The sequence below is a fragment of the Kogia breviceps genome, chromosome 19, assembly GCF_026419965.1.
Source record: "Kogia breviceps isolate mKogBre1 chromosome 19, mKogBre1 haplotype 1, whole genome shotgun sequence".
NCBI lineage: Eukaryota > Metazoa > Chordata > Mammalia > Artiodactyla > Physeteridae > Kogia > Kogia breviceps.
This window is the reverse complement of record NC_081328.1, coordinates 43150193-43172255: the sequence shown is the minus strand read 5'-3', so window position 1 is coordinate 43172255 and position 22063 is coordinate 43150193. Positions and strand designations below refer to the sequence as shown.

At 37.4% G+C, this 22063-nt stretch overlaps 2 protein-coding genes across 13 annotated transcripts in view; both read right to left on the bottom strand.

The window, feature by feature from the left end:
* TANC2 (tetratricopeptide repeat, ankyrin repeat and coiled-coil containing 2) overlaps positions 1-22063 on the bottom strand; it is a 343384-nt gene that overhangs the window by 154080 nt on the left and 167241 nt on the right. For all 11 annotated transcript variants that reach the window (XM_059048703.2, XM_059048705.2, XM_059048706.2 and 8 more), the window contains one exon: positions 261-409. In XM_059048703.2, the coding sequence (XP_058904686.1) occupies positions 261-409 (149 nt within the window). The remainder of the gene's footprint in view (positions 1-260; positions 410-22063) is intronic.
* Positions 3047-3455, bottom strand: LOC131746966 (large ribosomal subunit protein P1-like). Of its 2 annotated transcripts, XM_067020779.1 has the most exons (2): positions 3349-3419; positions 3047-3273 (listed from the first exon to the last, which is right to left on the bottom strand). In XM_067020779.1, exons 1-2 carry the CDS (start codon positions 3417-3419, stop codon positions 3075-3077), a joined length of 270 nt encoding a protein of 89 aa, XP_066876880.1. In that variant the 3' UTR covers positions 3047-3074. The 2 variants fall into 2 exon arrangements, with proteins under 2 accessions (XP_066876880.1, XP_058904788.1); XM_059048805.2 differs by having other exon boundaries at positions 3047-3455.

Here is a 22063-nt window from a genome sequence, read left to right as displayed (position 1 = left end):
TTTATTTCCTCACTCATTCAATAAATAAGTCAAAACCTTAAAGTGGCTTTTTAAACTTAAGAAGGAAACTAAAAGATGTTCCATAAACTGAAGAAATATAGTGATTATGGAAAATTAAGTTATATGTCCAGGCCTCAAAAGGCATTCTATACTTGGGATTATTCTTCTCAGAACACTGACACCCTGCAACATTTTTCGTTTCCTGGTTACGATAGGCTGTTTCATCCCATGTTTCACTAAGTTAATAGGAAGCAGTTTACCTGATTTTCATCCTGTACTTCCATGTTGTATTGGTCACCTGGCTGAACTTCCGTGACTTTTTCTCCAAGGAGGAAACCCAGACGAGTCATGAGTGTGTTTGCTGCCTCATCTACAGATGGAGGGGGACCAAGTTCTTGTTCAGCATCACCTATAACAGGAAGACATTGAAACACCTGAATCTATCAAAATAAAATGGCCAGTTTTGCAACTATTTTTACGTTCAGTTTGGTCATTTCCTTTGTTTTCACATTCTAAATGCAAAATTACTGACTAGAAGCTGATTCTTCTACTGTTACAGATTATAATTGATAGTCTACTCAGAATCCTCAATATATTTACTTGAAACCCTTGAATTTGAGAGAATGTTTTTGTAACTCACTGAATAGAAGTCTCCCATTTCTTTGGCAGTTAGCCTTCCAATACAAGTCCTAGTCTTGGGATCTAGTCCTGGCCATAATCACCACCTTCATTCAGGTTCTTTTATCTTTTTTTTTCCTTACAGTTCATGTAAATATCCTTTTTTTAATTTTAAAATCAGTTCAAACTTACAAAAAAGTTTCAAGAATAGTACAAAGAACATTTTTTTCTTTAACCATTTGAAAATATAGACATGATATCCCATCATGCCCAGACAGTATGCATTTCCTATAAACAAGCAATTCTCTTACATAACCACAGTACTAGCAGAGAAATCAGGAACATAACATTTTACATTATTATGATCTCATCCACAGACCCTATTTAAGTTTTGATATTTATCCAGTAATGTCATTTCTAGCAAAAAATTCCAATTCAGGATTAAGCAACTGCACTTAGTTCTCTTTGACTCCTTTAATCTCGAACAGTTCCTCAGTTTCTTCTTAACTTTCATGATCTTGACACTTTTGAAGATTACAGGCCAGCTATTTTGCACAGTGTCCCTCAATCTGAAGTTATCTCATGATTTAATTCAGGTTATGCATTTTTTGGCAGGACTATTGCAAAAGCAGTGCTGTGTTAACTTTGATCACTTGGTTATGGCAGTGTTTGCCAGATATTTCCACTCTAAAATTATACTCTTTCTCTTTGTAATTAATAAGTATGTAATGGGGGGATACTCTGAACGTATGTAAGTATACCATTCTTCAACAAACTTTTAAATTAAAAAAAATTTTTGTGATAAAAACACACGTAACAAAATTTGCCATTTTAACCATTTTTAAGTGTACGACTCAGTGGCATTAAGTACGTTCACAATGTTGTGCAACTATCTCCATTTTCAGAACTTTTTAATCATCCCCCAGGGAAATTCTGTATCCACTAAATAAAACTCCCCAATCTCCCCTCTTACTAGCCCCTAGTAACCTCTGTTCTACTTTCTGTCTCTATGAATTTGCTTATTCTAGGTACCCCATATAAGAGGAATCACACAGTATTTGTCCTTTTATGTCTAACTTATCTCACTTTGCGAATTTTCAAGGTTCATCCCATGTTAGATCATGTATCAGAATTTCACTCCTTTCTATGACTGACTCCATTTTATGTACATAACACATGTAGTTTATCTGTTCATCTGTCCATCAAGTTGGACACTGAGCTGTTTCCATCTATTAGATATTATGAATGATAGTATGAACACTGGTGTACACGTAGCAGTCTGAATCTCTCCTCAATAAACTTTTGCCCACTATTTTTAGCATCTATTAATGTTTCTTGGTAGAATTACTATCATGCTTGCCAAATAGTGATACTTTATAAACCCATCACTCTTCTATAGTTTAGTTTCTTTTCCTTTACCTATCTACCTACCTATCTGAACTCAAAGATTCCTATCTTACTCAGTGAGTTATAACCTGTGACTATTATTTATTTTGATGCTCAAATTGTCCCAAAGTTGGCCATCTAAGCCCTTTCGATTTGGCTCCTGTAACCTTCTGATATATCCCTGTCATTTTCTGGCACTTCTTTGCTTTCTGGCATCAGAAGTTCCAGGCTCATCTTGTACTTTCCCTGCCCTAGCCCTAGAATCAGTCCTTTTCCCAAGAAGGGGTGATTTTTTTTTTTTTTTTTTAGTGGGGAAAGGTATTTAGAATATCAGGTATGCTCACTGCGATCAGGATGTCACTGCCCCCCAGGTCCACTCCGTCGACAGAGTTAGGCAGTATGCTCACACACTTATATACATACACATAACTCTATATTCATTTTTATTTGTAAATCCATATACAAACATACACTCTAAATGTTCACAAAGAAGCTCCAATTCCAATTCAATACCATAGGGTTAATTCTAGATTTCTTCCTTTCCAAAGTTATAACTGTTCTCCAATAGCGAAAAATCTGGTTTTCACTTTCCTTAGTTAACACTACACTTATTTAATCTATCCCCCTACATGTAACAAATCTCACTGCTGCTCATTGCCACCCTGCACACAGGTGCACTACTCACCCTGGTTGGGTTGCTACCCTATGCCAGATAGCCCTGAGCTATCATTTCCCCCATATTCAGGGTCATTTTTTCAAAATAATTCGTATACCATAAACTCTACCCTCTTAAAGTATACAGCTCAATGGCTTTAGTCTCTTCATAAGTTTATGGAACCATCACCACTTTCTAATTCCAGAATACTTTCATCACTCCAAAAAGAAACCCCATTCAGGTTCATTTTTTTTGCCCTGGAATTTAGACCCCTAAAATTCCTGATCTCTGGCATTCATTTTAATCCTGTGCTTCCAGACTGCTACACTCTTTCCATACAATTAGCTTTTAACGCAATTTTCTTTTTTTCTTTTTCAAGAGCTCAGCTTTTTATTGAATGTGTTACTAAAGAGGTTTAGTTATAAAGACCAAAGCCCATGTCATCATCAGACTCTTCAGATTCTTCTTTCTTTGCTTCCACTTTCTTCTCCTCAGCTGGGGCTGCAGTGGTGGAGGGGGCAGGACCTCCTGCCGGTGCAGCCCCAGATGCTGGGGCAGGTCCACCTGCCCCCACATTGCAGATGAGGCTCCCAATGTTGACACTGGCCAAAGCCTTTGCAAACAAGCCTAGCCTGAAAAGTTCAACATTTACACTGGCTGCTTTAATGAGGGCATTGATCTTATCCTCGGTGACTGTCACCTCATTGTCGGGCAGGATGAGGGCTGAGTAGATGCAGGTGAGCTCCGAGTTGGAGGCCATGGTGCGGGCGAATGCTAGGCAGGGGCTGCCGGGCATGGTGCCGTCGCCAGATGAAGTGAGGGCCTACACCCCAATGCAGTCTTAGCTTCCTCGGAAGGACTGAGCACCTTAGCAGCAGCTGAGGAAAGCATAATTTTCTTTCTATTTAGGCTATTTTTCAGTGGTTATCAACGACAGGAATTATTCTTTTTCAAACCTTTTCACTGAGGGATGCTGAACAATGTCAGTATGAGGTTTTTCCTTGGACTCTATTTCCAAATAGATAATTTATAGTTATTTATAAACATAAAAAATAGCCAGGGAACTCAAGATGATCTATTTTAAATGTGATGCAGAATTAACTTACCTAAACTGAATATCTCTTTACATTAACCTGATTCATTGTCAACATTTTTTCAGATTTTGTTTTATGTTCAGATGCATTCAGTCTAACCTGTTCACAATCCACAGTAGCACATACCCTATATAGGATATTACAAAAATCTTTTTTTTTTTTTTTTGGAGTCAGATATGTCCTTTCACCATAGCAAGCATTAACTAGAGTATCATATGGTTTGATGCTAAAATATAACAGCTTAATTTTTTAGGATATTCAGTGTTACACATTAAATCACTACTAATGGCAAGAAAGTGAGGTTTATGTTCCTATTATTCAATTTAACATTTATCTTAACTTCTCTACTAAAGTCACAAGCTGCAGTTCAGAGGAAGGGACTACAGGTGTATCCTTGTATAGTATTATTGAACTCAAGTGCTCCATCTGTGGAAAGTCTATATAGAATTCTCACTGAGGACTTCCCGGGTGGCACAGTGGTTAAGAAACCGCCTGCCACTGCAGGGGATATGGGTTCAAGCCCTGGTCTGGGAAGATCCCGCATGCCGTGGAGTAACTAAGCCCACGCACCACAACTACTGAGCCTGCGCTCTAGAACCTGTGAGCCACAACTACTGAGCCCATGAACCACAATTACTGAGCCCACGTGCCACAACTACTGAAGCCCTCACACCTAGAGCCTGTGCTCTGCAACAAGACAAGCCACCACAATGAGAAGCCCGCGCACCGCAATGAAGAGTAGCCCCTGCTTGCCACAACTAGAGAAAGCCCATGCACAGCAATGAAGGCCCAATGCAGACAAAATAATTAATTAATTAATTTAAAAAAAAAAAAAAAGAAAAAAGAAAGTGCCTAGACTGGCATTCAAACCTAATTCTACCAGCGTTAAAGTCCCATTAAGAAAAAAAATTCTCTTGGGCTTCCCTGGTGGCGCAGTGGTTGAGAGTCCGCCTGCCGATGCAGGGGACACGGTTCGTGCCCTGGTCTGGGAAGATCCCACATGCCGTGGAGCAGCTGGGCCCATGAGCCATGGCCGCTGAGCCTGTGCGTCCGGAGCCTGTGCTGCGCAGCGGGAGAGGCCACAACAGTGAGAGGCCCGCATAATGCAAAAAAAAAAAAAAAAAAAAATTCTCATTGAAATTATGCCAGAGTAGAAAAACAGGATCTATATTCCCTTCCCTACTTCTCTGCAAGAGTAAACAAAAATGGATTTCTCTGCCACAGACCAGAAAGATATCCCAGGGGCTTTATTACCTCTCTAATGTCCAACATTATAGACAGTTCCTTATCTCTCTACCTCTGCCCAACTATAATACTCTAACATAAAATCTCAGGAAAAAGCTGTGTTACAAATGCATCTTCAAAACAAGTACCCTAAATTAAAAAAATAATACAAATGAATGTATATACAAAACAGAAACAGAGTTACAGAGATAGAAAACAAACCTGTGGTTACCAAAGGGGAGGGGGAAGGGTGGGGGGACTAATTAGGCATATGAGATTAACAGATACAAACTACTATATATAAGTAGATGAGCAACAAGGGTATACTATATAGCACAGGGAATTATACCCATTATCTTGTAATAATCTATAATGGAATATAATCTGCAAAAATGCTGAATCATTATGCTGTACACCTGAAGCTAACACAATATTGTAAATCAACTATACTTCAATTAAAAACAAACAAATCCCCCAACCGTCATTCAAGCAAATTTCCACCTTTAAACACTTGCTATGAAGAATTTTTCATTTCGTTACCACAGTGTGTAGAATTTCTAAACTACTGAGTCAACTATTTAATATTATTAAAATTTATCAAAGTCTACTATGATAACAAGGATATTTACAGCATTTGAAATTTGAAATAAACAGTTTCAGGTTAAAATGGTAAATGTAATTCTGAAGACATCTATAATAAAATGTAGAAGTCCCTGACCTCTTTAAATTTCACAACATACTACTACACTACATACAAATGGCAGGCAAGAGGCTATAATTATATTATTATTTCATGCATTATTTGCAAAAGTCCAAATGTTACTCACTTAAGAAAGAGGCTAGGGGAAAAGAAAACAAACTCCTCCTTTTTCTTCTAGGCTCTTATACTCATGTTACTCTTAGTCTTACTATATCACCCTATTTCTCTTAAGTGCTTTTTTTCCCTAAATATTAGTTTCTTAAAAAGATACTCATATTTATTATTTTTAAGAAGTCCACAAGCTCATATATTTTATATAAATTAAAGTATTTATGGCAGAAATGATATAATGACCAGGTTTTGCTGAAATTACTACAGAAAAAAATGGAGAAGGTATAGATAAAACAAAGTTGTCAAAATTATTGAGGCTAGGAAATGACTACACAGTAGTGCATTATTTTATTCTCTGTTTGTGAATGTCTGGAACGTGAGGAAAAAACTCTATGCAGGGAAGTTTCTTTTAAATAACTTAGCAGTTCTCATCTGGTGACAATTTTTCCCCCCAGGGAACGTCTGGCAATAAGTGGAGAAATTTCTGGTTGTCACACTGCAGGGAGCGGTGTTGCTACTGGCATCTAGTAGGTAGAGGCCAGGGACTCTGCCAAACATCCTACAATACACAAGACAGCTCTGCACAATAAAGGATTATCTAGCCCCGAAAGTCATTAAATAGTATTGAGGTTGAGAAACCCTGAAACAGCTAGAATCACCTTATCCTTTAAAATCTGTCAAATTGGACGAACTCTTAACACACAGTCAGTAGGAAAACCAGTGTCCAACCTGTTACTTCCATGGATTCTTAAAATTACTTCAGTTTCTAACTTACAATGAATTTTTAGTCTTTGGGCTATTTCTCTCCTGAGTGTAGAGTCTGTTTTCTGCACAACCAAGATTCTGCTATAATCTTTTCAGTCTTCAATGAACCTTAGTCTTATGGTGGTGTGTGGACAGGACTTTACTGGGGTTACAGTGTGTTTGTTAATAAGGGTGGGGGATTATATCATGGCACAGAACAATTAAATGAAACTAAAAAATATGATATATCTCAAATTTTCAGATTATCTTTTATTAATCATAATAACAGCTAGCACATATGGGGATTAATTATATGCCAGGTACTGTTTCTAAGTATTTTATATACATTAACTCTTTTAATGATCATAACCACCCTACGAGGTAGGCACATATCCCCTTTTTATGAATAAAGAAAGTGAAGCACAGAGGGATGAGTAACTTAGCCAAATTCATAAGCTAGTAAGTAGCTGATCCAGGAAATCTGGATCTAGAACTCAGGCTCTTAACCCCTAAGCTCTACTGTCATCCTTGATCCCAGTCTCTCACCATTTTGCTGGGCATCACTTCCTACCTCCCCTCTGCCCAGGGTATTTGTTCAAAACTCTCAAAATTCCTCTTAAATCCTCATACCAAATATTTTACCTATCTTTCTGTCTCATCCATGACCATCCAGGTGATGTGAAGAAGGTGTCATCTTCATAACCAAACACGCCCAATTAAGGTATGTCCCTAAACAAAGACAGTACTTTTCTTGAGTGGAATTCTACTGTGACTCCTTTAATAATGATGAATTTGGAGTATGATACACAAAACAAGATGGCTGGTAGGTCGTTGGAAAATAATCACCGTGACACTATTATACACAAAATAAATCATAACATTCATACATTACGTTGATTAAAACTCTTGAAATTTATCTTGGCTATTTGGGAGCAGTGTGTTTATGCAATAGGCTTTGCTCCCAGAATACTGAATGAGGAATACAGCACCATAAAACTAAAGGATTTTTATGTTTGGATTTTTTTTTCCACAGCAGAAGTAGTTACTGAATGATTATCAAATGCCTTTTTCAGCCTCTATGAAGAAAACTAGTTGTTTTTATTTCTCTTACAGCTATTAGTATAATGAACTACTTTAATGGATTTTGTAATTTTGAAAAGCTTTCATTAAAGTTAATAGGAATTATTATTAAACATTAAAAAAATAAAGGATCTAAAATTCAAATGGGAATGGAAAGGTCTAGGAATAGTAAAGAAAATGTGAAGAAGAATGACTGCTATTACTTAATATCAAGGTTTAATCTAATGCTAAAGTAATTAAGACAGAGTATGATTGGTACAAGCATAGATAAAATGATCAGGAGAACAGAATAAAGAATCCAGAAACATATCTACACATGTATAGTCACCTTATTTGGATAGAGATGCCATTGCAATATTTTAGTAATCAAATGGCGTTTTCAATCATTGGTGACAGATCAATAAGTATGAATAAAAATTAAACCTGTCCCTACCTCATCCCATACACAAAAATCAATTCCAGGTGGATAAAAGACCCAAATATGAAAGATAATACATTTTCTGGAAGATAGCCTAATAGAATATCTTCATGAACTAGGACTAGGCAAAGATTTCTTAAACAGAACACAAAAAAGAAAAGATGGGTAAGTTTATTAATGAGAAAAACTTCTGTTCACCAAAGACTCCTAGTAAAAAGGCAAGCCATAGAGAGGGAAAAATATCTTTAATTCATACATCCAACAAAGGATTTGTATTTAGAATATACAAAGAACTCGTACAAATCAATAAGAAAAATAAAGACGATACGATTAAAAGATGAACAAAAGAAATTCCACATGGGAATTTACAAAATTCCTGTTTTATACAAAATGTTCAACATTGTACGGAAATGAAAATCAAAACCACAATGAGATACCACTACATATGTGTAGTGCAGGACAGCACACAAAAGAAACAAGCCAAAAACACCTGATAATATGGGGTAAAAGGACAGTTAAATCCTGTTGTACTGGTGTGAATGTAAACTGGTAGCATCAAATTTGGAAAAAAATTTAGACTGCGGACTGAAACCCCATGACCCAGCAAGTCTACTACTAGGTATATACCAAAAGGAAAAGTATACGTAGGGGCATCAAAATAGATGTAACAAACATTCATAGAATTGTTCATAATAACCAAAGTTGAAAATGCCCATCAACAGTAGACATACAATGAAATACAACAGCAATGAAAGAGAATCTCACAAACATACTACTAAACAAAAGAAGACAGACTCAAAGGAGTATATACTAAATGACTTCATTTATATAAAGTTTGAAAACTGGTAAAAGAAATCATTGATACTGCAGTCAGAACAGTGGTCAAACTTATAGGGAGTGGATTATGATGCAGAGGAAACATGAGGAAAGGTTCTGAGGTGCTGGTAATGTTCTATGTCTTGATTTAGGTAGTGGTTAAACAAGTGTGTTCACTTCTGAAAATTTCATAGAGCTGCATAATTATTATTTGTATACCTTTCTTTAATTATGTTATATTTTAATTTTCAAAAATTACAGAAAATATATTAAGGACATAGGACACTGGGTTTGAGAATGAAACAATATTCACAATACTATTTTTTTCCTCCAAGAAAGAAGTCTACAGCTGTGAAAAACTAACTAATGCTATATATAATTAAAATTGAGTGTAAAATAAAAAATTATCTGACCACTCCCCTCTTACATCGGTTAACTTAAAGTGGAGCAATGACCTAAGGATAGAGAGAAGCCAGTATATACAAGAAGTATTTTGTAAATTAAAGAAAGTAGTAGAGAGCACAGAGAAAGAAATAATTAAACTTGTTTTGGAAAGATGGAGGAAGAAAAGGAGGAAAGAAGGTTTTTTGCAGGAGGCCATACTTGTTTGATTTTTTTTTAACATCTTTATTGGAGTATAATTGCTTTACAATGGTGTGTTAGTTTCTGCTTTATAACAAAGTGAATTAGTTATACATATACATATGTTCCCATATCTCTTCCCTCTTGCGGCTGCCTCCCTCCCACCCTTCCTATCCCACCCCTCTAGGTGGTCACAAACCACCTAGCTGATCTCCCTGTGCTATGTGACTGCTTCCCACTAGCTATACACCCTACGTTTGGTAGCATATATATGTCCATGCCACTCTCTCACTTCGTCACAGCTTACCCTTCCCCCTCCCCATATCTCAAGTCCATGCTCTAGTAGGTCTGTGTCTTTATTCCCGTCTTACCCCATCTTACCTCTAGGTTCTTCATGACACTTTTTTTTTCTTAGATTCCATATATGTGTTAGCATATGGTATTTGTCTTTCTCTTTCTGACTTATTTCACTCTGTATGACAGACTCTAGGTCCATCCACCTCACTACAAATAACTCAATTTCATTTCTTTTTATGGCTGAGTAACATTCCACTGTACAGGAGATGGAAGCAACTTGTTTGATTTTTTAACAGTAGAGTTAAGGAAAAAGAGCCGAGGGAGCAATTTTCAGATTCGAATTCTGTATGACTTACCAGTTCAACACAAATACAGAATTCTAAGATGAAAACTGAGTAATATAGCATATTTAGCATTGTTTTAAAAGAGTGTTTTAAGTTTATTTCTAGAATAATAATATTGATAGTTGTACTAGTAGTAATAATAACAATAACTTATTGAGGCATTACCGCCTGGTACTGTTCTAAGTGCTTTACATGTATTAAATCATTCAATCTTCACCACGCCTTCCTTATCGTACAGATAGTAAAAGTGAGTCACACACAGATCAAGCTTTTGCTTGCCCACGGTTACACAGTTAGGCAAGTGACAGAGTCAATTTTGAAGTCCAGGTTGCCTGGTTGCTGGACTCATTATTTTGCCAGGAAATATGTGTTTATTAAGTACAAATTGTTTAAATGGTCATTTTATTTATTAATGGGATACAGCAGAATAACCTCCATGGACAATATAAGAAAGCATGAATTAATTCAATAAATATTTACTAAGTACTTGCTGTGTATCCAGCACTGTGTGAGGTATTAGATCACATTTATGAACAATGGGCACAGTCCCTATCCTTAAGGAGCTTATAGTCTCGTGGGGAAAAATGGAAAATAAATAATTTGATTGAATCATAGTAAATTAAACTCTGAGAAATATAATGCAGGCAAGAAATAGGATGCTGTAAAAAAGGAAATGCTGAATATTTCAGAATATTTTGGTGTTTTGATGACATCAATTTTCTTTTCAGAGATGGTTTATACTTTACAACATTTGCAAAAAGAATTTTTTACTCTAAGTAGCCAAACTGCAGAGGGATTAAACAATGATTAAAACTGTGCCAAGAAATGAATTCATTTCTTGGATACAATTAGCTAATGTATCCAAATCTCTAATTTGTATTCCTAACATGGCAGGCTACACATAGAACAGTTCCACAGACTCTCTTAATTCTCAGCATTCTCTTAGTATTTTCTCATCGGGCTGTTTACATTTTCCTTTATGATCTGTTAATTATAAACTGCTTGTTCTCATCTATTTCAAGACTCAGAAATTTGTACTACATTTAATCAAATAAAGAAACCCATGCTTTCTCTCCAACAGAGTTACAAAACCCATGATTAGTTTGGCCCAACTGCCAAAGCAAACCTGGTCATATTTTCATTTCTTGGTTCTTAAATGGCAACCTAAATTTTTCCTTTTCTGATGAACATTGGAAATGGGTGGCCGACAAAAGCAGTGGCTGCAATTTGCCACAGTAAGTGCTAAGGCTGGCATGGAGCTCTTCCACATCCTCCCCAGACTGAGCTCCTGATTGTGAGAGTCACTGCCAGCGACCAAGTGATCAAGAATCAAAGCAACACCACTAGCCCATCTCTACTCAGAGAGGCTGACCTGAAAGCATATCCCTACACTTCTTAGTTCCTTTGGGCATAACTGAAGAAGAGGGGGAGAAAATACATGAAATGATTGTTGATACTGTGGTGTGGGTATATGGGGGGTTCTTTGGGTAGGTTTAAAACTTTACACAATGAAAGATGTTTTTGGCTTTGCCATGTGATTTTATTTGGACCTCGGAATGTTATGAGCAGAGGTTTGAAATGTGCCTGAGCAGTTGGGCTTGTGTTCTTGTGCTCTGGTGATCCGCCAGGAGAAAGAGCTCCTCTCTAGCAGATGCCCCTTCATCCTGGGCCTCAGAATGAACACCCACAGGCCTGAGCCCAACTTGAACCCCAGAGCTGCTCAGCCAACCTGCAGCCTGAGGCAGAGCCATCCCAACCCACACTTGCAAATCCATGACTAAAAAAAATTGCTTATTTTTTGGTTGCTCTAAATTTTAGGGTGGTTTGTTACACAGCATTATTATGAGCATTTAATTTTTAGGTACTTAATTTGATTCAAATACAACCGTAACTTATTAGTAGACCAAAATGAGACCCTGGTGATTTCTCTTACCATGTATTTTCTGTTCAATATAACCATTCTCTTACTCACCTTCATACCCACTCACTTCTAGCTGTCATCTTATTCCAGGATTCTAATCTATTTCTTACTCACCTATTGATCTTGTCTTTTTAAAGATGTAATTTACATACAATAAATTATATTCCAATAAAGTGTGCAATTCAATGAATTTTGACAGATATATACATCTGTGAAACTACCACCAAAATTGAGATATAGAACTTTTCTATCATCCCCAGAAGTTTCCTTAGGTCCCTTTGAACTCAAACCCTCTCTCAAACCCTAGCCACAGGCAACCACTTTTTCTGTTATTAGAAACAAAAACCACTGCTTTCTGTTATCTTAGTTTATATCTTCTATAATTTTATATAACTGGAATTAAATAGTAAATTTTCTCTTTTGTCTGGCTTCTTTCGTTCGCTTTTTGAAATCTATCCATGTTTCAACAGTTTGTTTCTTTTTATAGCTGAGTAGTATTCCTTTGTATGGCTATACCACCTTTCTTTTCTTCCTGCTGATGAACACTGGGCTGTTTCATATACAATAGTTGTTTGGCTTTTATATATGAAGAAACTACGAACATTCTTGTAAAAGTCTTTGTGTGGATATATATTTTAACTCCTCTTGGACAAATACAAAGTTGTATAATGGCTGGGTTATAAAGTTTAAACATTTAACTTTGTAAGAAATTGCCGGTTTCCAAAGAGATTGTTCAGTTTACACTCTCAAGTAGTGTGTAAGAGTTCTAGTTGTTCCATATCCTCGCCAATGCTTCATATTGTGAGCCATTTTGATTTTAGCCATACCAATGGGTGCACAGAGGTATCTCATGGTTTCACTTTGCATTTCTCTGATGACTAAAGATATTGAACACCTTTTCATGTATTTACTGGCCATTCTTATATCTTCTTTTGTGAATGTTTCTTCAAATCTTCTGTACTTTAAAAAATTAGGTTCTCTTATTATTTGTAAGAGTTCTTTATATTGGATACAAATCTGTCAGACATATGTATGCTAATATTTTTCCTGTTCTATGGCTTGCCTTTTCCTTTTCTCAAAAGTCTGTTGAAGAACAAAAGTTTTAAATTTAGATAAAGCCCAACTTTTAAATTTTTTCTTTTATAGCCCACACTTCTTTTGTCCTATCCAAGAAAACTTTGCCTACCTTAAGATTGCAAAGATTTGCTCCTAGCTCTTACATCTAGGTCTATGGTACTTTAAGTTAACTTTTGTGCCTGGTATGATGTAAGGATTGATGTTCACTTCCCCACTGAATTTCCCTGACACCTTTATTGAAGAATAATGGAAGTCCTTTAACTTTGCTGTTCTTTTGAAAAAGCACTGGGGCCACTCTAGGTCATTTGCATTCCTATAAAAATTTTAAAATCATGTAAATTTCTAAATTTATAATCATGTAAATCTGATAAATTTCTACAAATATTTTTTCTTGGGATTGTAGTAAATCAAAATTGCTACTTTAGTAATACTGAATCTTCTAATCTATAAATGGTATCTTCATTTATTTGGATCTTTATCTCAGCATTGTTTTATTTATAATTTTTAGTGTACATGTTTTGTTAAATTTATCCCTAAATATTTCATGATTTTGGATGTTATTGTAAATGAAGTTGTTTTTAGATTTAATTTTCCAATTGTTCTTTGCTAGAATATAGAAATACTCCTGATTTTTATATACTGACTTCACTGTCCTTCTTTTAGACTTACATAAATGCATTTATATAAATGTTACTGGAAATGTATCTTGCAAGTATTAGTCTGTGTTTGTGTATTGCTCTGCTAGCATATAAACATATTTATTTATATAATATAAAGGTAGTTAGAGTTAGGGTGGGAATCTCCATGTCCACATAGAACACTGACATATCGAGGCAGCTTATCAGAGGCCTGCTTTACACCAAATTTGGGAGAAACAATGATGAGACACTCAGGTATTAACTAGTTCTGGCATTAGGATTCTTAAATAGGAAAGGAAAATAGTCATAGACTATCTTCTAAATTCCTTAGGCATGTCCATAAATACTGACATATATGGAAACTTTTTTTTTAGTGTTCCTAGGGGAAACAATTTGGGATGGAAGACGAGATGCCACTTACAATACCTTCGAACTTAACTGCAGGAACCTGGTTCTGAGTTCTTCCAGCTGGGGATAAAGGTAAGGGGAATGTAGGTGGTGTAAGGTTGTAAGAAAATGAGGCTAATAAAAGAGCTGTAAAACTAGGGGTACTATACAGAACCGAAATAGTAAGTTAATTCTAATTTAGAAGTCTGACAAGAGCTGTAATACTGGTATACTAAAAAAGTGCTTACCTCACACAGCATAGCTTCAATGCCATGAGATGACTAAATCAAAATCAGTTAATGTGGAAAGTGATACACCACCCAAGGCATTAATAGATTCCAAAGTCATGTCAAGATCTGCCTTTGTCACTGGGAATGATGTTATGTGAAAAAAAGGTACGGAAATAAATGAAGACCACCCAAATAAGAACAAGCAAAGGCTATTTATTCAGAGCTTGCTATAGCAAGGGAATCAGTTACTATCACTTGTACCTGGAGGAAACTTAAAGGCAGGCAGAGGAGTTGAAAAGCTTTATAGTGGGAAAAAAAGGAGAGGCTTCAGGTATGCCCTGAATCGGAGGCACCTGGCACAGAAGAGCTGAAAGTGGGCTAACTAGAAGCATCCTACCTGACTAGTTAGGTGTGTGTATTTAGCCTTCTCTGGTTACTCCTAAGTTGGAAGTGAGGGCAAATACTAGGGAAGCTGTCAGTTAAAAATCAAGCCCTGGTCATTTAGTTCCAATAGTTACAGGGGTTATTGTTGGCTTCCTGGACTGGTTATTAGAGATAGTAGTCTTACTTCCTACAAGTCTGACTTGTAGATAGTAAGTTGGGTTCCTAGGCTATCTGCTGCAAATTGGGTGTCAGAACTCTATTTTTATACATGGTCTTGTCATTGTATATATATTCAGTTTCTCAAAGGATAGTGTTAAGTTTATTCATGTATTTATTTTCTTTTTCCTGACCTTTGAGGATAAATGTGTCACATTTGGCTGGCAGATATTTTCCTGAAATCCTCATTCTTTGTTTTATACTCATTGATTATGTTCTCCAATTACATTTATTACAATTCACTTGTAGCTGACTGATCTCAGTTGGCTGCTATGGCCGAATTCTTATCCAGTGAAGCTTTATGCCCCTTCCCATATGCTAGTCACATTGGCCTTGTAGGTAGACTTCTATCAATGGAAGGAGAAAGTTTAGGAATTTAAAGCAAATGAGATACCACAAATAAAAAAACCACTGAAAGAAATACTACTTCCCCTTTCTCAACACCATAGTGAAATTACATTATAAGCACAGATTAAGAAATCATGGCTCCAGTTGTTCACGCTTACAAGCCCTTCTGTAGTAAATTAGAAAAATACATATCCTTAAGTAGAGAGACAACCATGTAATTTACACATATTTATAACATATTAAATTTTTTTCATTTTGCCTTCCTCTGACTTTTTAGGTTCATTTCATTCATTCAACACACACTGAATGAACACCTACTATGTATTAGTCAGTCACTGCACTAGGCACTGCGGATACAGTGGGAAGCATAAAGGAGAAAACGTGTAAATTGTCCAGATGAGTGTTGTTGGTCATTTTAGTGTGTTTTTTATTTTCCTTGTTTGGATATTTAAGAAGAAATGATTTAGGGATAACTGTTATTCAAAAGCTTTCATTAGAGAAATGCTGTGATGATTCACTTATAGTTTAATTCTTTCTTTTCCCTAAGGAGCGAGCATATAATCTGGGTCATTATAAAAAATGTTACTTGATTAAGGACCAGATAAGGCACTTGTTGTACTAGATAATTCATTGTATAGAATAAATTTTAACTAAGAAAATAAGCATCCTTGCTCTGGTAAGGTGCCCAAAAATAGCACCCATATTTTATGCCCTTGACTGTAAATGGAAGTTTTACTTGTATACAAATGAATTCTAACCAGAGTTCTTTCACTTTAAGGCTTATAAACAGAAAAATTATTTATATGAAACAAATAATACCTTTACATTTTAAGGGTAGCCTTCTGTTCTACAGTATCAAAGATGATTTACATGGATTAATAGAAAATTGAGCCTTTAATATATGCACTAGGAATATTGTGGTAAATACAAAAAATATACTACATGGCTTTTGATATTCAATGTTTTAATGAAACATTAACCAGCAGATAAGAACATTCCTTTTAAAATTGGTTTGCAACAGAGCCAAGCAATAGAAAGCCAGACTGTAGTTAAGCTTGTGTCTCATGATCCCTTTCAAACACTAAAGAAACTCTCCAATCATGTTGCATGATGACTCCTATTCCCTATGTAAAAATTCTTTTTCTGGCAGCAATATAAACATCAGCTTCATCCACTCACAATTATAATTTAACTGTTATGGCTATTGTAGAAGGTAAGATGAAAGCTGAAAACATAATAATGCTTAACTTACCTCAGTAATCTATGAATTACATTTGGGATTTGTGACTGGATGAAACAGACATTTTCCTCCCCAATCTAATAATAATAGGTCAAATAACACCAAAAAGACATCAGGTGCAGAAAGTCAAGTTTTCCAACAATTCAGTATCATGGGTAATATCATAATCACACTTGGCAAAACTTGCCAGAATTTTGATGCAAAATACTAATTTCTTTGAGATTAAGTTCCAAGTCCAAACAGGAGACAACTTGCTCAAAGAGATGGACCACGAACCAACTCTAAGAGCCTGTTTCAGGGCTTCCCTGGTGGCAAAGTGGTTGAGAATCCACCTGCCAACGCAGGGGACACAGATTCGAGCCCTGGTCTGGGAAGATCCTGCATGCTGCGGAGCAACTAAGCCCGTGCACCACAACTACTAGAGCCTGTGAGCCACAACTACTCTAGAGCCCGTGAGCCACAACTACTGAGCCCACGTGCCACAACTGCTGGAGCCCACGTGCCACAACTGCTGGAGCCCATGTGCCTAGAGCCCGTGCTCCGCAACAAGAGAAGCCACTGCAATGAGAAGCCCGCACATTGCAACGAAGAGTAGCCCCTGCTCGCAGCAACTAGAGAAAGCCCATGTGCAGCAACGAAGACCCAATGCAGCCAAAAATAAATTAATTAAAATAAATAAATAAATAATTTTTTAAAGGCCTGTCTGAAAAGAGAAGTTCTTTATATTGATATTTAATCAACCGGCTAATACTGTCAGTTCAATTTCTTGGTAGATGGCTCCCAGAATTTATGGGGACTGGTCTGCCCGAAGAGGTAGTGTTCTAAGACTGTTTTAGTATACAGTCTGTTCCCATGTAGCTTCATGGGGAGCACAGAACAGAAAAATAAAAATGTACACATACCTTCAGATGTATATACGATCTACAAATACAAATGCTAGAATTTTTTTCCCCCAAAGGAAATAATGATGGTAGGGACCTTTTAGTAATTGGAAATCTTCTAGCTGATGACAATTATTAAAAACTGGACAAAATATATTTTAAAAATCTTTTGGAAAGCATTAAAGATCCAACAAGATGGTGGTAAGTCATCATTATAAGAACAGGGAGAAGATGGAAATCAGAAATGGAGATCCTGCCCAGCATGGAGGGCCACTTTAGCACTGGGGGCATTTCTTAATAGGGAAGAAATGACTGAGCAGCTGAGCTGTGTGTTTAGCTGTCTCACAAGGTCAGGGGAACAAAAATGGAGTCTAGGATCTGCCAGGAGTGGGAAATCTAGTAAAACACCCCATACTTTAGGCTGAGACCCTTAAGAGCTACACCCTAAGGGTAAAGATGAACCAGAAGTAAACTAGGTCCTGCGGTCCTGATTTGTGTCATTTCATTGGCTTGGAAAACTTCACACTCTGAACTTGGACTGAACTGGTCACAGGTGGCAGAAGCAAATGAAAACCCTCTCTGGAGAAAAAAGAAATCATCCTACTTTCAGACTATTTCTACACATATTTTCAAATATTAAATCCAGCACACAAAAATAATTAGGGGTATGCAAAGGCAAGAGAATTCACAGAATAATAGGCAAAAGAAATAATGGTAAAGGTCATAGGGTTAGAGTAGTACAGTCAATCTTTTAAGATTATTCTTAATATTGTAAAAATGTGGTAGAAAAGAGCTGGAGTCTGTGGGAAGATGAGTGGTGGAGATGGAGGAAGGAGAGAGCAGTGGGAGAGTTACAAGAATAAGAGTCATTTGATGAACACCGTGTTGGAGAAGGTGAATATTTCCCTAACACCACTAGAGGTTATTGGTTGAGGAAATTCTCCTTTAGTTCTTCTCTTTTTAAAGTAACATTACATTTCAATTGTTCAATCATGCATAATGCTTCCTCCTAGAAGAGCTACACCATAGTAGCTAACAACAAATGATATTCTAAATAGTAGCTTATATCAGCTAATGAATGATCTAAATCAAGAACTCTTCGGCTTTCCCTGGTGGCGCAGTGGTTGAGAATCTGCCTGCCAATGCAGGGGACATGGGTTCATGCCCCAGTCCGGGAAGATCCCACATGCCGCGGAGTGGCTGGGCCCGTGGGCCATGGCCACTGAGCCTGTGCGTGTCCGGAGCCTGTGCTCCGCAATGGGAGAGGCCACAACAGTGAGAGGCCCGCGTACTGAAAAACTCTTGATGTGAGATCCTCTGATATACTTTTGGAAGTCTATGAATCTCCTGAAATTGCATGTTTTAATAGGGATAGAGTAAGGGAAATTTTCATTCTTTCATCTTCCAGTTCTTCTTTGCCACCTCCTAAAAAAGGTAACGACTTCCTGTAACCCACAGCAAAGGTTGCAAACTCAAATACCTTCAGGATACAAGAAATTTTAACATATCTGGCATGGCTAGGGGTGATGGTAATAGGAAATGATAAAGTGTATGTTGAGCTGCAGAATATACAGCCAGGCTGAAGGCACTCTATTTCTTTTCAATGTGCTGGTTAAACAGTTTTTGAATACCTTATCTCAAAAAATGTGTCTACTGTTTTAAAATTAAATATAAGTTGGAGGTTAAGATGGTGGTCTTGGTCTGAGATGTTTTCCATAGTTCTAAGTGACAGTCACCTCCCAATATGGAGGATCCAGAGGGCAGAAAATAGGGAAGAATGGTCCCTGGATGTAGATGGGAAAACTAGATCCATGTCAGGGTACCAGTGACACAGGTCACTGTCAATCCTCAACTGAGGGGAAAAAAAGTGCCTTAGTTGGGGCAGGTGCAGAGAAATCTAAGGAACCTTTAATCACAGGACCCCATCTCTTTAAAACAGAAGTGTTTGAATTTCTCCTACTTACCCTTCCTTTCCCCTACTTCCTTCCTAAATAACTGCCTTCTTTAAATTAACTCATCTAGAGCCTAAGTTAAAGAACCAACTTTTAGGGAATCTCTACAGTTGCATTATTTAGATACCTAGCTTTAGGGTATGGAATGGAAGTTAGCAATAATGTAACTTCCTTAGAAGACTCTAGTCTGATTCTTATTAATTTTGGTTTGCTTAGACTAGTTTTCAGATAAAACTATTACACAGGGCAAACAAGCCTAAATGTTTTATTAATTTCTTCAAAACTCAGACAATATGCAAAATTTTGCACGTGTGTGCAATTTTCTGGAGAGGCTGTCCATAAATTTAATCAGTAATCCATATATATATAAAATGATAGTGTGGTACACAATGAACTTACCCAATGTTATATGTCAACTATATCTCAATAAAGCTGGAAAAGGAAAAAAATGCTCCCTAAAAAGTAAATTTATCTCCTAATAATCCTATACTTTTTTTTTAACTAATTAATTAATTTATGGCTGTGTTGGGTCTTCACTGCTGTGTGCGGGCTTTCTCTAGTTGTGGTAAGCAGGTGCTACTCTTCGTTGTGGTGCGCGGGCTTCTCATCGCGGTGGTTTCTCTTTGTTGCAGAGCACGGGCTCCAGGCGTGCGGGTTTCAGTAGTTGTGGCATGCGGGCTTAGTAGTTGTGGCTTGCGGGCTCTAGAGCGCAGGCTCAGTAGTTGTGGCACACAGGTTTAGTTGCTCCGCGGCATGTGGGATCTTCCCGGACCAGGGCTCGAACCTGTGTCCCCTGCATTGGCAGGCGGATTCTTAACTACTGCGTCACCAGGGAAGCCCCTATACTCTTTTTATTAATAACTTAGACATACAAAAATAAATGGGGGAAAAAGTCTACACACACACACACACACACGGTGGTTCTCCCTTGTGCTATTTAGGAATAAAATTTTTATAAGGTTAGAGACTCTTTGCATTTTAAAAAATTCATTAGTTTAGCACTTAGCTAAGAGAACAGGCTTTTAAATGCTTATAATCTTCCATTACAACACCCCACTATTCTGATTCTCTCCCATTGGAAATGGGAATCACTGTAGATTCAGGACACCTAGAGATAGAAAGTACTCATTGCTTGGCAAAACTTACACTAGCTTCCTTGCCTACATAATTGCCCCCAATGTACAAGAAGTACTATGTGCACATCCATGTATGATGAGGACTATTTAGCTGAAATGAAAAGCAGTATTTGACAAGCTCAAGAACCTTAAATGCTTCACTGAAATCTGTAAAACTGACGTTTATCACTGAATGTTCCTTTGGATTTTAAACTGAGGTTTCTAACAACTGCTTTGAACAGACATATGTTTGAGATACAAAATATGGTAAAAATGTGTTACTTGTGTAATACAGTATTTCCATATTATTCCCCTACTGACCTGGATTTCCTTACCCATCGTACAATGTATTCTAATGTGGGCTTAGTAGTTGTGGCTTGCGGGCTCTAGAGCGCAGGCTCAGTAGTTGTGGCGCACAGGTTTAGTTGCTCCGCGGCACGTGGGATCTTCCCGGACCGGGGCACAAACCTGCGTCCCATGCATCGGCAGGCGGACTCTCAACCATTGCGCCACCAGGGAAGCCCTAATTTACTCCTTTGAGTGTGGGTTGGACCTGGTGACTTGCTTCTCATGAAAAGAATACAACAAAAAGTGACAGGATGTCACTTTTGAGAGTAAGTTATAAAAAACTGTCACTCATACTGCTCGCACTCTCTCTGCCTCTTGCGTGCTCTCATGAAGCAAGTTGTCATGAGTGAGGTGCCCTGTGGAGAAGCCCACATGGTGAGGAAGTGAGGGTGGCCTCTGGTAAAGGCCAGCAAGGAACTGAGGCCCTCAGTTCAAGAGCCCATAGGAACTGAACCCTTCCAACAACCATGTGCATAAACCTGAAAGGGGAGCCTTTTCCAGTTGAGCCCTGAGATGACTACAGCCCAGGCTGTCTTTTTTTTTTTATTTTTGCTGCTCCTCTCAGCTTGCAGGATCTTAGTTCCCTGACCAGGGATTGAACCTGGGCCCTTGGCAGTGAAAGTGCAGAGTCCTAACCACTGGACTGCCAGGGAACTCCCCAGGCTGCATCTTGAATGCAGCCTGTGAGAGACCCTGACCCACAGAATGCAGCTAAGTAGTATCTAGATTCCTGACCCACAGAAACTGTGAGACAGTAAATGTTGCTGTTTTAAGCTACTAAGTTTTATGGTAATTGGTTATATAGCAATAGATAACCAATACAAGGACCTATTCACAAGGGTACTCAATAATGATAAACAGAATATAACCAACACTCCCCATATCTTATAATTTTTTTTTTTTTTTTTTTTTTTTTTTGTGGCCACGAGGCTTGTGGGATCTTAGTTCCCCAACCAGGGATCGAACCCGGGCCCTCAGCAGTGAAAGCACAGAGTTCTAACCACTGCACTGCCAGGGAATTCCCTAACTTTAAATGTTATAATGAATAACTTCCAGATAAGGAAAAAAAAAAATGACAAAGAGGATTTTAAGTGACTTAGAGATGAAGGATGGCAGTGGTGATGATATCAGATACAGAATTCATAAATCTCTAGTTTCTTAGGTATCAAAACACAACTCAAGAATAGCTTTCTGTCTCTTCCTTGTTCCCACTGAATTTTTCATGAACATTGGGCTGCCGGAATGTATATACTGTTT